We start from the raw sequence: 14675 nt of genomic DNA on the forward strand, positions 1-14675 counted from the left end.
GTGGAATCACACAGTATTTGTCCTTTTGTGACTGGCTTATTTCACTGTGCACAGTATCTTCAGGGTTCATCCACGTTGTAGCCTGTGTCAGAATCTCCTCCCTTTTCACTGCCGAGTGGTACTCCGTGGTATGTAGACCACATTTTGTCTATCCATTCATCTGCTGAATGGGTTGCTTCCACAGGCCTTCTTATTTCTTAGCTTTTATTTCATTTCCCTTCCCTTGTGAAGCTGGCATCTCTGGAAATGTGATTTTGTCATTTGGATTGGGCCAATAATAGAAGGAGAAGGAAAGGGACATGGGCATCTCACATCCGTGTACCTCTTCTCATTCCCTTGTGTTGCCCAGGATCTTGCTAAAGTCCTAGAGGCAGAGGAAAGAAGAAAATCAGAGGAAAGGGGCAGAGGAAATAAGAAAATCAGGTGAGGAAAAAATAAATAGCAGGAAGGAACGTAGGAGCCTACAAAGGATTTTGCTCTCGTATTTCTGCTATGAGAAAACAGAATTGAAGCCCTACCTACCACTCCCACCAAAGGGTTAGAGGGGTGATTGATTTAGTTGCCTGTTTTCTTATTTGCTGAATCTTATCCTGGCTTGCTTCTCTCATGCCTTTTTCACTTTTTTAAACTAAAATTCTTATTTTGAGGTAATTGTAGATTTACATGCAGTTATAAGAAATAACACAGATATCCCATGTACCCTTTACCTCGTTTCCCCCACTGATAACATCCGGCCAGACTACAGGACTGCATTACCACTGGGATATTGACACTGACACAGTCGGATACGGAACCTTTCCATTACCACAAGGGTCCTTCCTGTTGGTCTTTCATAGGAGTAAAGCTGCTGTAAATATTCATGTTGCAGGTTTTTGTGTGAATATAAGTCTTTGTTTCTCTGGAATAAAAATACCCAGGAGTGAAAGAACTAGGTCATATGGTAGGTTCATGTTTAGGGTTTTTTTTTTTTTTTTTTTTTAAACAAACTGCCAAACTGGGAATTCCCTGGCGGTCCAGTGGTTAGGACTCTGTGCTCTCACTGCCAAAGGCCCAGGTTCAGTCCCTGGTCGGGGAACTATGGTCCCACAAGCCGCGTGGCACGGCCAAAAAAACCCCAAAAAACAAGATCACACATGCCAACAACAGCAACAACAAAACAAAGCAAAACAAAACTGCCAGACTGTTTTCCAGAGTGGCTGTACCATTTTATATTCTCACCAGTTTCTCTGCATCCTTACCAGCATTTGGTGGTGTTGCTGTTTTTAAATTTTAGCCACTCTGATAGGTATGTAGTGATATCTCATTGTGGTTTTAATTTGCATTTCTGTAATGGCTAATGTTGGTGAATATCTTTTCATGTTCTTATTTGCCATCTGTGTATCTTCCTTGCTGAAAAATGTTGCTCTATGTCTTTTGCCCATTTTCTAATTGGATTTTGTTTTTTCACTGTTGAATTTAGAGTGTTCTTTATATATTCTATATATAGTATTCCTTTCTTGGACATGTGGTTTTCAAATATTTTCTCCCAGTCCGTAGCTTGGTTTTTTTCATCCTCTTAGCAGGGTCTTTCACAGAGTAAAAGTTTTTTATTTTGATGAAGACTCATTCATTAATTTTTCCTTTTATGTATTATACTTTTGGTGTCAAGTCTAAGGACACTGTCAGGGTTAGATCCCAAATTTTTTTTTCTGTTTTGTTCTAAAATTCTTACGGTTTTACATTTAAGTCTCTGTTAAGTTTTTTTTGTTTGTTTTTTTGTTGTCAAGGAAAATTTATTATTGCTAACATAAGAATGATAACACAAAACTAAATATTGGTTGTCTTTCTTGCCAGTTATTTAATTTATGTCTTACTGGGAAAATACCATGACCCATTTTGAGTTAATTTTTGTATAAGGTGTGAGACTTAGGTTGAAGTTTGCTTTTTTTTTTTCTTTTTGCCTCATTCCAACACCATTTGTTGAAAGGCTGCCCTTCTTCCCTTGCATTGTTTTTTGTCCTTTGTCAGAAATCAGTTGGGATATTTGTGTGGGTCTGTTTCTGGATTCTCTGTTCTGGTCCGTTAATCTATGCATCTATCCCTACTCCAGTACCTACGGTCTTAATTACTCTAGTGACATAAGTTCTTGAAATTGGATGGACTGATTTCTCCCACTTTTTTCTTCATTTAAAAAGTTATTTTAACGACTTTAGTTCCTGTCTTTCCATATAAAATTTAGAAAAATCTTGTCTATGTCTAAAAAAAGAATCTTACTGGGATTTTGATAGGAATTGTGTTAAACCTGTGTATCCATTTGGGGAGAATTGACATCTTTACTATACTGAGTCTTCTAATCCGTGAACACAATATGTCTCTCCATTTATTTAGATTGTCTTTGATTTCTTTATCAGTGTTGTATAGTTTTCAACATACAAGTCCTATATATCTATTTCCTTTTTTTTTTTTAGCAATTATAAGTAGGTTGTATTTTTAACTTAGGTGTCCATTTGTTCATTGCTAGAATATAGAAGTAGAGTTGATTTTTTATATGTTAATCTTATATCCTGTGACCTTGTTGAACTCACTAACTGGTTCTAGGAGTTTTTTTGGAGACTTTTTTAGATTTTCATGTCATTTCCAAACAGGGACATTTTCATTTCTTTCTTTCTGATCTGTTTGGTTTCTATTTCCTTTTCTTGCTTTATTGTACTGGCTAGAATTTCCATTCATTTTTATTGTTCTGTCTTCCATTTCACTGACTTTCCTCTTTCTCCTCCATTTTGCTGTAGAGTTCATCCACTGAGCTTTTTATTTGCCTTATTTTTCAGTTCTAAAATTTCACTGAACTTTCTTTCATATCTTCTGTTTCTTTGTTGATGTTTTCCATTTTTTCATTTGTTTCAAGCATGTTCATAATTGCTTCTTGAAGCATTTTTATCATGGCTGTTTAAAAATCTTTGATGTGGAATCCTAATGTCCCTGTCATCTTGATGTTGGCATCTGTTAGTTGTCTTTTGTCATTCAGTTTGTGACCTTACTGGGTCTTCGTATGATGAATGATTTTTCTGTTGAAACTTGTACACTCTCTTACTATGAAGCCTTCTGTTTTTAACTGGCCTCTTCTGACATGGCTTTGATAAAGAAAGGGTGACTGCCACCTTGTTAGCACCAGGTGAAAGGAAGTCAGTTTCCCCACTTGGCCCTGTTGACACCTGAAGTGGGAGGCTTTTCGTTACTACTGGTCAGGGGTGAGGGTTTCAGTGGAGTCCACATGGTCTCCATGGACACTGCAATGGAGGTGAAAGTCCCGACTCACCCAAGGCCTCTTCTGATAGTTCCCCATCGGGATAGGGAAGGAGCATCTTATTACTGCAAGGTGAGGATGCAAGTTCAGTCTACCCTTGTTGTCCACTGACACCACAGGAGTGGAGGGGCTCATTACCACCTGACTGGAAGGAAAGTTCTGGCCTCCTATTTGGCCTTCTCTGACATCACCCTGGTGGGGTGTTGGAGCACCCTGTCAGTGTCTTCTGGGGTCGGGAGTCTCAACTCCCCACTCAGTCTTTGCTGGTGGGGGTGGGGGATGGAGTCATGATTTTTCTATGGCATTTCGCTGGAGAGTGGTTATGGACTACGCACTCTGTCTTGCTAGGCTTCCCCTTGCTTAGCCCTCTGGCCAGAAAGAACAGGCTTTTTTTTTTTTTTTTTTTTTTTTAAGAACAGGCTTTTGTTGGGCTTTTTTGTTGGGTTGCTAGCTTCTTCAGGTCCAAGTCTGAGATCTGTGCAGCAAAAAAAAAAAAAAAAAAAAATCCAGTAAGCTCACTGCCATGTCTTTCCTCAGATCCCAAAGTCCCTAGCTAGTCTGACTTTGTCTCTCCTCCTTTCGGTCTCCTTATGTTTGTTTTATATATAATATAACATATAGGGGTTCTTGTCATACTTAGTGGGAGAAATAAGGAAAAGTATGTCTATTCCATCTTCCCAAAAATGGAAATTACATTTTTCTTTTAAGGCCAACAGCTCTAACTTTATACCAGATCCTTATTCTGAGTGTTCCACCCTATAGTAACTCAGATGCCAAAGGGACAGAAACAAGGAGTCCACCCATCTTTTTTCATTTGGAAATTAACTCGTATTAGGTAGGGCTTTGTGCTGCAGCCAGAGAAACTGTCTATTATTAGGCAGGAGTCCTGGGTTTCCAGTGATATCCTATCCTTCGTTCTGTCTGTGTAATAGTCTTGTTAGTCTCTTTATGAAAGTCAGTGATTTGGCATTTAAGTTTATATTTCCCTGCTTTGCCCACAGATTACGGTAAGTAATTCAAAGATAATAGATTGGTAATATTTTAATTTTATTCTAGAAAATACTTAAGAAATTTAAAGTACTATTTTTTTTATATATAGGCATTGAAGAGAAATTTAGGCCTTTTTATTTAAATCAATTAGAAGAACATGTAGAAGAGGATGTGAAGAGTTTAAAGGTAGGTAACATAGCAGCTGCTCAAAACGCTAACATATTGAAGCATATATATTGTCAGTCATGAAAACCAAAGCATTATACTTTATTACTGAGATTTGAGGTAACCTAGCTTGGTAACCACAAAAAACAAAATAGGCAGTTTTATGCAGATATCATCAAGTTAGCATACCAGACCCGTTCCTCTGTCAAAACTAATGAAATGAGAGAAAATATATCACCAATATGAAAACAAAAGCACAACATTACTGGAACAGGATGGAAAGTACCATAGGTGGGTCAGTCATTTTGAGGAATTCTTGAAAGATAAAAAGCCAACAGAATTATTTATATCTGTTGAGACATAAAACAGGAAAAAAGTTTTAAAAGGCTGCCCCAAACATGATAATCAAGAAGTCACAGAGGAAGACGTCTCGGGTCAGCGTGTAGAAGAAGTGGGTGGTCACACGGGACGTTGGTAGGTGTCGTCATTTGGGAGCCATGGTTGTGTCAGTTTTAAAAGTTGGCTCCTCCCTCCTCACGTCTTGTGCTAAAGCAGCAGATGGAAGCAGCATGTGCCAAGGGCCGAAGCAGTGAGTTTGGTGCCTGAGATCAGAGAGGTATGTCAGAGACTCTTGCCAACTAACCAACCAAGAGGAACAGAGACCTCCCCTCCTCACACACTCAGGAAACAAGCTGTTATCTTAAGTCTTACAGCAACATGCTGCTATAATCGTGAAAGGGAGACTACAGTAAATAAAACAGGCAGGCAGACAGAGATTTTAAGATATACACACACACACACACACAGTCAGATAGTCAAGAATTGCCAGGCTGGCCATCATCAAAAAATCTACAAACAATGAATGCTGGAGAGGGTGTGGAGAAAAGGGAAAAGGGAACCCTCTCGCACTGTTGGTGGGAATGTAAATTGATACAGCCACTGTGGAGAACAGTATGGAGGTTCCTTAAACTAAAAATAGAACTACCATACGACCCAGCAATCCCACTACTGGGCCTATACCCTGAGAAAACCATAATTCAAAGAGTCATGTACCACAATGTTCATTGCAGCTCTATTTACAATAGCCAGGACATGGAAGCAACCTAGTGTCCATCGACAGATGAGTGGATAAAGAAGATGTGACACATATATACAATGGAATATTACTCAGCCATAAAAAGAAACAAAATTGAGTTATTTGTAGTGAGGTGGATGGACCTAGAGTCTGTCATACAGAGTGAAGTAAGTCAGAAAGGGAAAAACAAATACCGTATGCTAACGCATATATATGGAATCTAAAATAAAAGTTCTCATGAACCTAGGGGCAGGACAGGAATAAAGACGCAGGCATACTAGAGAATGGACTTGAGGACATGGGGAGGGGGAATGGTAAGCTGGGATGAAGTGAGAGAGTGGCATGGACATATATACACTACCAAACGTAAAATAGATAGCTAGTGGGAAGCAGCCGCATGGCACAGGGAGATCAGCTCGGTGCTTTGTGACCACCTAGAGGGGTGGGATAGGGAGGGTGGGAGGGAGATGCAAGAGGGAGGGGATATGGGGACATATGTATATGTATAACTGATTCACTTTGTTATAAAGCAGAAACTAACACACCATTGTAAAGCAATTATACTCCAATCAAGATGTTAAAAAAATTAAAAAAAAACAAAACAATTGGCAGACTTTGGAGGGATACCTACACTATAAAAGAGAGGCATCCAGTGCAAACCAAGGAAGTCATCAGAAGGACATCAGGAAAGATAGTCACTGAGGAAAAAAAGCATTGCCACAGCAATCAGGAATGATTCATAACAATAAAAGTTTCATTTCACCAAGAAGGTAATAACAGCTTTAAGTATGTTGACCCTTGAACAACACAGGTTTGAACTCCATGGGTCCACTTATACACAGATTTTTCTCAATAAATACGTACTACATGATCTTTTACTTGGTCGAATTCATGACGTGGAACCACGAATACAGAGGGCCAACTGTAAAATTATACTTGGATTTTCGACTGTGAGGGGGTGAGCACCCCTAACTCCCATGTTGTTCAGGGGTCAACTGTATAATTTAGCAAAACTGGCTCAAATAGAGATGGAAAACCTGAATATTCCCATAGCTATTAAAAGAGATTGAATCAGTCCTGCAAGAAAATTCCACAACCAGATAGCTTCATCAGCAGTTTCTATCAAATATTCAATGAAGAAATTACCCCAATTGTATACAACTTGTCGAGATAATAGAGAAGAAGGAACGTTCCTAAACTCATTTTATGAGACTAGCATAATAACCTTGATTCCCAAACCTGAAAAGAAGATACAAGAAAGGAAACTTACAGAACAATTTCACTTAACAATGTAGATGTGAAAATCCTGAGTAAAATATAAACAAGCTGAATCCATCAATGGACAGTAAAGCTTGAAAAAGATATATGATCTCACTAACAGAAAAGCAAAGTGAATTGATTATAATTTTTCATCCATTAGACTGACAGTAGTTTTGAAAGGTTGATAATATCAAGTGTTTGTGAAAATGCAGAATAACAGACAATCTCATGTAGTATTGGTAAAAGTGAAAGTTGAAGTTTATTGAACAGTGAAGCATCTATCACACTTTTAAAAGCACATAACTTTTGCTGCAGTTCTGCTCTTAGTAATCTATCCTACTCACATGTACGCTCAAAGATTTAGCTTCAGGAGATTTTTGCACCTTTGTGAGAGTTAAAATTTGGAAATACACAAATGTGTAAATATATATATATACACACACACATATGTATAAATATTTGTATATTTCCAGAATATATGTGCAAATGCCTAGAGAGAATAAAAGGTCCACAACATACTCCAGATAAGGATTCCCTCTGAAAATGGAAGAGAGGGGGTTGGAAGGGACAACATTAAAGTGTTGCTCTGTGTAATTCAGCAGTTTGAATCTTTTAAAAGAAGTTTGTATTTATATATTTTGTCTAATAAGTAATAACTGTAAAAAGAAAACAATTGCTTTTACAAAACAAACCAATTAAAAAATGGGTGGAAGAACTAAACAGACATCTCTCCAAGGAAGACATACAGATGGCCAAGAGGCACATGAAAAGATGCTCAACATCACTAATTATTAGAGAAATGCAAATCAGAACTACAATGAGGTATCACCTCACGGTCAGAATGGCCATCATCAAAAAATCTACAAACAATAAATGCTGGAGAGGGGGTGGAGAAAAGGGAACCCTCTTGCACTGTTGGTGGGAATGTAAATTGATACAGCCACTATGGAGAACAGTATGGAGGTTCCTTAAAAAACTGAAAACAGAACTACCATACGGCCCAGCAATCCCACTACTGGGCACATACCCTGAGAAAACGATAATTCAAAAGGACACATGTACTCCAGTGTTCATTACAGCACTATTTACAATAGCCAGGACATGGAAACAACCTAAGTGTCCATCGCCAGATGAATGGATAAAGAAGATGTGGCACATATATACAATGGAATATCACTCAGCCATAAAAAGGAACGAAATAGTGCCTTTTGTAGAGATGTGGATAGACCTAGGGACAGAGTGAAGTAAGTCAGAAAGAGAAAAACAAATACTGTATAATATCGCTTATATGTGGAATCTAGAAAAATGGTACAGATGAACCTAGTTCCAGGATAGGAATAGAGAAGTAGACGTAGAGAATGGACATGTGGACACAGGGTGGGAAGGGGAGGGTGGGATGAATTGGGAGATCTGGATTGACATATATACACTACCATGTGTAAAATAGATAGCTAGTAGGAACCTGCTGTATAGCACAGGAAGCTCAGCTTGGTGCTCTGTGACGACCTCGATGGGTGGGATGGGGGGCGGGAGGGAGGTCCAAGGGGGAGGGGATATAGGTGTACATATAGCTGATTCACTTCGTTGTACAGCAGAAACTAACACAACATTGTAAAGCAGTTATACTCCAATTAAAGAAAAAAATTAAAATAACATAAAAATGCCTATGTGTTAAGTAAAAAGCAACATACAGAATGCTACAAACTGTACACATAGTTAATATCCTGTGTCATTCTCCCCTAAGTCATTCATATGTTGATTCTGGATATTTTTGATCATCTACCTATGTAGCAGGCACTCTGTTAAGACCATAGCGCAGACGTGACCAGGGGAAGAGACTTGCAGGAAACACAGAATGTTAATTGTTTCACTTGAGTAGGTTTCTCTTTAAAGATAATCCTATACATTTTCTATATCTTTTATAATGAGTATTATTATTTTTATAAGGGAAGAAGTTTTTTTTTTAATTGTAGTAAAATATACATAACATAAAATTTACCATCTTAACCAATTTTTAAGTGTACAGTTCAGTGGCATTAAGTATACTCACAATGTTGTACCACCACGACCAGTATCCATTTCCATTTTTATTATCCCAAACAGAAGCTCTGTATCCCAAGCAACAGCTCCCCATTCCTTCCTCTCCGCAGCCCCTGGTAACCTCTATTCTAATTTCTGTCTCTATGAATGTGACTATTCTAGGTGTCTCATAGACATGGGATCATACAATTTGTCTTTTTGTGTCTAGCATATTTCACCTAGCATAATGTTTTCAAGGTTCATCCATTTTGTAGCATGTATCAGAACTTCATTCCTTTTTAAGGCTGAATAATATTCCATTGTACGTATATGTCACATTTTGATTATTCATTCATCTTTGATGGATACTTGAGTTGTTTCCACCTTTTGTCTATAATGAATAATGCTGCTATGAACATTGGTATACAAGTATCTTTTTGAGTCTTCGCTTTTAATTATTTGGGGTATATACCTATGTGTGGAATTGCTGGATTGTATGATAATTGTACATTAAACATTTGAGGAACCATCAAACTGTTTTCCATAATATCTACACCATTTTATATTCCCACCATCAACTTACAAGGGTTCCAATTTCTCTACCTTCTCACTAACACTTTTCATTTTCTGGGTTTTGTTTTGTTTTGATAATAGCCATTGTAATGAATGGCAGTTTTGATTCGCATTTCTCTTTGAGTAATGATGTTGAGCATCTTTTCATGTGCTTCTTGGCCATCTGTATGTCTTCTTTGGAGAAATATCTATTCAAGTCCTTTGCCTGTTTTTGAACTGGGTTGTTTCTTTTTTGTTGTTGAATTATAGGAATTCTTTATATAATCTGGATATTCATCCCTTATATTTATGTGATTTACAAAAATTTTTCCCTACTCTGTGGGTTGTCTGTTCTCTCTCTTGATAGTGTCCTTTGATGTACAGAAAGTTTTAATTTTGATGTAGTCCAGTTACCTATTTTGTTGCCTGTGCTTTTGGTGTTATAGCCAAGAAATCATTGTCAAATCAATGCCATGAAGTTTTTCCCCTATGTTTTCTTCTTATATAAGTTTAGCTCTTAAGCTTAGGTCTTTGATCCATTTGAGGTAATTTTTATATATGTTTGTGTATGTTGAAAGGTAAGGATCTAACTTCATTCTTTCACATGTAGATACCAGTGTTCCCCCACTGAAAGGTCGTGGCCCCCTTGTCAAAAATCAATTGGCCAGGGACTTCCCTGGCAGTCCAGTGGTTAAGACTTGGTGTTTCCACTGCAGGGGGCAAGGGTTCCATCTCTGGTTGGGGATCCCGCATGCTGTACGGCAAAAGTAAATAAATAAATAATAAAAAATAAAAATAAAAAATCAATTGGCCATATATGCAAGGGTTTATTTCTGGGTTCATTATATTCCATTGGTCTGTATGTCTTTCCTTAGGCCAATACCACACTGTTTTGATTACTGTAGCTATGTAGTGAGTTTTGAAATCAGGAAGTGTGAGCCCTCCAACTTTGTTCTTTTTTAAGATTGTTTTGGCTGTTTAGGGAAAAGAGTTTATTTTCTTAAAGAAGTATTTACTGCTTGTAAGAGCTATGTGAAATTTCTACCTTCTGAAAAATTCGTTCTTCCTTACAACAATTTTCTGGAATTTTTTGGCCAACCCAGTATTTTCTGCTGTTTACTAAAGTATGTCTTTATGTTCTTAATTCTAGAAAGAGTATCTGGGCCAAAATGAAATTGTAAAGAGAATGAAGTCTCTCCAAATTGGTTGCGTAGCAATGTCTCCAAGCAGGTCAAATTCAGGTAACTTATACTGTGATTGAAAATCTATTTATTCACTTATTTGTTTGTTCATTCACTCACTGTACTGTCTAAAAGGCTATTTACAACTATATGAGAAGCAGAAGAAGCTATAAAATATAACAGCTGGCTTAAAGGACTTTCTAATATATTCGGAGTTAAGGTACAAATATTTGAGATATTAGGTAACAACATGTTCACCAAAATCATAAAGTATCCTGAACACAAGAGGCCTAATATATCTGATAGGGAGGAAGTGACAGCTCAGGAAAAAGACGGGAACCTATGTGGGAGCAAAGTCCTTGAGAAGGTCAGGGATGACTGGGTCCAGAGTACATGCAGAGAGGTTGGCCTCAGATTCAAGCAGGGATACTTTTTTCATTTAACAGAAGGGAAAGCAGAGTATAGGATATTGAAGCCACTTATCAGCTGTCTGTTCTGAGGCACATCACTTGACTTCTTGTAAGCCTCATCCATCATTGTAGTAATAAGTGTTCCTACTCTTATAGGGCTTTTAAATAATAAAAGAATCCACAGAAGTGCTTAGCTCAGAACTGCTGCCATTCTTATTTTCCAGCCCTGCGTCACAACAAGGGGACACCTTCTCTGCTCCAACACAAGTCCTTTTCTTCCTTGGTCATTCCTACAACACCCACTTTTCTGCTGCTTTGTTATAACTTCTCTCATGCTCTCACACTGCCAGGCAGGGACGGCTGCTTATTACCTGTGTAACTCACAGGAGGAAAAGCACCTGGTAAACGCTTTTTCTTTGTTCTCAGAGTTTTCAGTGTGTTACTCCAAGGTACAGATTCATGACTGTGCTCAGGTTTTTACTCTTAACGTTTCATGAAACTCTTTCTGACGCTGATTCATTTGTTTTCAGCCGCAGAACAGCCCAGTTCGCTGCACAGTTCACAGGGATTCGGGCTGGGTCCTGTGGAGGACTCCTGGTTCGCTCCCGCCCCCGAGCAGCAGCAGCAGCAGGAGGAGGACCTCCTGCTGCACAGTAAACTCCAGGAGGAGGCCAACTACCATCTTTACGGCAGCCGCATGGACAGGCATACGGAAGAGCAGCCCAGACAGAATGTGGCTGACAGGAGACAGGAAGAGAGGAGACGGAGGGTCTCCCATGACCCTTTTGCACAGCAGAGACCTTATGAGAATGCTCAGAACCCAGGGCTGAAAGGCCTTGCTTATTCCGGTGCAACCAATCATGGTAGTGCGGTACAGCAACCAGCAGGGCTAACCAGCCAGCCCCAGTTACTGCACTGGAGAAATGGATTGTGTACATCACTCGGTTTTGGAGCAAGACCAGTGGATCTGAGAACCGCAGGTCCAGGAGTTTGGGATGGGCCAAATCCAGGCCACATGCCAAGCCTGTATAAAACTCCAGTGCCTGAGACCAACCTACTGGGAAACACACCCACCATTCCATTCAGCTCCTTCCCATCAAGAGGTAAACAGGCCTTTCAGTCACACTGTTCTATTTTTTAACCTTTCCTGAAAATAAAGCAGCCATTAGCTCTGTTGTAGACTATAAGTGAACAAAGGACAAGCGGTTTGGGGTCTTCAGCCACCAGACACACCTTGCCTTCTCGGAATAAGTCTCCATCAGACCACCTGGCCTAGGCTCTTGGTTTGGGTAGAAGTCAGTGCAGCTGCCCACAAGTGTCAGGCCACAGGTCTTTGCATCTAGTAGGCATCTTCCACTCTAACCCGAATCTCAGTAGCTCCACTATGTCTGATCTCTGATGTAAGTGAAGGTATCTGCTTGTATTCTTCCGCTTGCTTGCTGTTTTCTGAAGGTGAGAAATGAATCTTGGATGTTTTCATTTTTTGTCTCATATAGGCCAGAGACTACCACTGGTGATGAACACCACGTTGTTGGGTAACCACCACCACCATCCACCTCCAGAACCCTTTCTTCTTCCCAAACTGAAACCGTACCCATCAGACAATAACTCCCCATTCTCCTTCCTCCCAGCCCCTGGCAACCACCCTTCTACTTTCTGTCTCTATGAATTTGATGGCTCTAGGGACCTCATATAAGTGGAATCATATGGTATTTGTCCTTCTGTGACTGGGTTATTCACTGAGCACAATGTCGTCAAGGTCCGCCCATGTTACAGCCTCCGTCAGAATTTCCTTCTTTTTTAAGGCTGAATAGTATTCCATTGTGTGGATGGACCACATTTTGTTTATCCATTCATCGGCTGTGGGACACTTGGGTGCCTTCCACTTTTTGGCTATTATGAATAATGCTATGCACATGGGTGTATAAATACCTGATTGAGACCCTGCTTTCAGTTCTTTGGGGTATATACCCGGTAGAATTGCTGGATTGTATGGTAATTCTATTTTTAATTTTTTGAGGAACCACCATACTGGTTACCACAGTGGCTGTACCATTTTGTATTTCCACCAGCAGTGCATACGGGTTCCAATTGCTCCACAACTTTGCCAACACTTATTATTTTCTATACTTTTGATAGTTGCCATCCTAATGGATGTGAGCTGATTCAGCCACCTTTTAAAGAAGAAAATTTCAAAGGGTGGCATAGGATAAATAATTTAACTTAAGCATTTGGAGTAAAGCCCTGCCCCTTTACCACGTAGTACTTTTTTCTCTTGCTTTCAGTCTAGATGTACTTACCTGTGTGTTTCTCTCTAATCAGATGAGTCTTTAAAATATGGCATATACAACAGTTTTGGCGTTCAGATTGGAAACAATAATTATATGGAGATTGGCGGAATGAGTCCATTGGTACTGGACAGCACGTACATGAACTTGAAAGAAGACCCAGCTTCTAAGTACCAAGATATCTTTGGTAAGATGCCCTTGAAGGACCCATCTATAGTAACCTTGAACTGTCTTATCTAATATTTCACTGATTATTCTCTGTGAAAGTGCCCTATCTTTCCTCTCTAAAATAGCTCTGTAATTTCCGTGTAATTGCTTTGTAACTTATTTATGTTTACTGTGGAGATAATTAGAATATCTAATTCATGGATTTGCTGTGAAAGTTAAACGAGTCAATATGAATAAAGAGCTCAGTACACTGCCTGGCACACTGTAAGATATACAAGTGTTAAACACACCGTCATCATCACCGCGTCAGTATTAGTACCTAGACCTAGCAGCAGTAGCTCCCTCAGGTCCTCGTCCAAAGGGATTCTGTAAAAGATAGAAGACGATGCCCTCAACTGCACATGCATAATAAAATAAGAGGGCTTTCTCTTGTGGCGTTCCACTATGCAGCCTCGTAACATTAATCCCAAAACGCAACCTGGGAAAAGCAGTCACGAGGCCAAAGCAATGTGATTTAAGAACCCAGCTTTCTAATTAACCCTAGGATGGGCAATTTTTTTAAATCAAGGGCCAGGTAGTAAATGTTCTAGGCTTCACTGGTCCTGAGGTCTCTGTCGCAGCTACTCAGCTAACACTGTAGTACAGTAGCAGCCACAGACAGTATGTACACGAACGGGCGTCGCTGTGTTCTAATAAAACTTGGTTTACAAAAACAAGCAGCGGGCTGGATTTGGCCCATGGGCCATAGTTTGACAATCCCTGGTCTAACCCATTTGAAGGCTAGTCTTTAAAATCTAGAGCCGAAGTTCCTAATTTTGGAGGTGACAAGGGTACCTTTGAGAATCTGATGAAACCCAGGGTCCCTCTCCTGGCGAAGCGTTGACAGAATTTTGGACGCCTGACGTCCAGTGGTGATGGCAGAAGCTGCACTGTGGGGAGTTGGGGTAAAATGAGGTGTCTTTTTTCTCATATTCAGCTTACTGAGGTCAGACGAGGATCAAGAAATTGGGTTTGTTTGTGGTGTTTTGGTGGTTTTATACTTTTATTTTGCTTCATTTTATTATTTTTACGAAGGCCTGAGAGGAAGGAACAAGTAGAAAGAGAGAGGTTATGGCTGTAGGAGGAAAGAGGACAGCACTTGGGGTAGGGGAGAGAGAAGTCCAAAAATACCTCATCCATTAAAAGACAAGGGAAGGCAGCGTAATGAAACCAGCTCACAGCCGGTGGTCTCAGTTTCCTTGATTAAGTGAGAGGAAAGCAAACTGTTGGGTGAAGGGTATCCTG

At 39.5% G+C, this 14675-nt stretch overlaps 1 protein-coding gene across 9 annotated transcripts in view; it reads left to right on the plus strand.

The window, feature by feature from the left end:
- The window catches only part of RIPK1 (receptor interacting serine/threonine kinase 1), a 38865-nt gene that overhangs the window by 19819 nt on the left and 4371 nt on the right, over positions 1-14675 (plus strand). For 7 of the 9 annotated variants that reach the window (XR_016394491.1, XM_089918206.1, XM_089918205.1 and 4 more), the window contains 4 exons: positions 4383-4459; positions 10495-10585; positions 11466-12038; positions 13258-13410. Coding sequence is in view for 8 of the 9 variants with exons in the window: in XM_089918206.1 (XP_089774332.1) it covers positions 4383-4459; positions 10495-10585; positions 11466-12038; positions 13258-13410 (894 nt within the window). In the remaining variant the exon portion in view is untranslated. The other 2 variants (XM_089918210.1, XM_089918207.1) reach the window with 2 other exon arrangements.

This window comes from Delphinapterus leucas, chromosome 10 (genome assembly GCF_059928025.1).
Source record: "Delphinapterus leucas isolate spDelLeu-1000000601 "Yukka" chromosome 10, BTC_Dleu_Yukka2, whole genome shotgun sequence".
In the NCBI taxonomy this organism is placed as follows: Eukaryota; Metazoa; Chordata; class Mammalia; order Artiodactyla; family Monodontidae; genus Delphinapterus; species Delphinapterus leucas.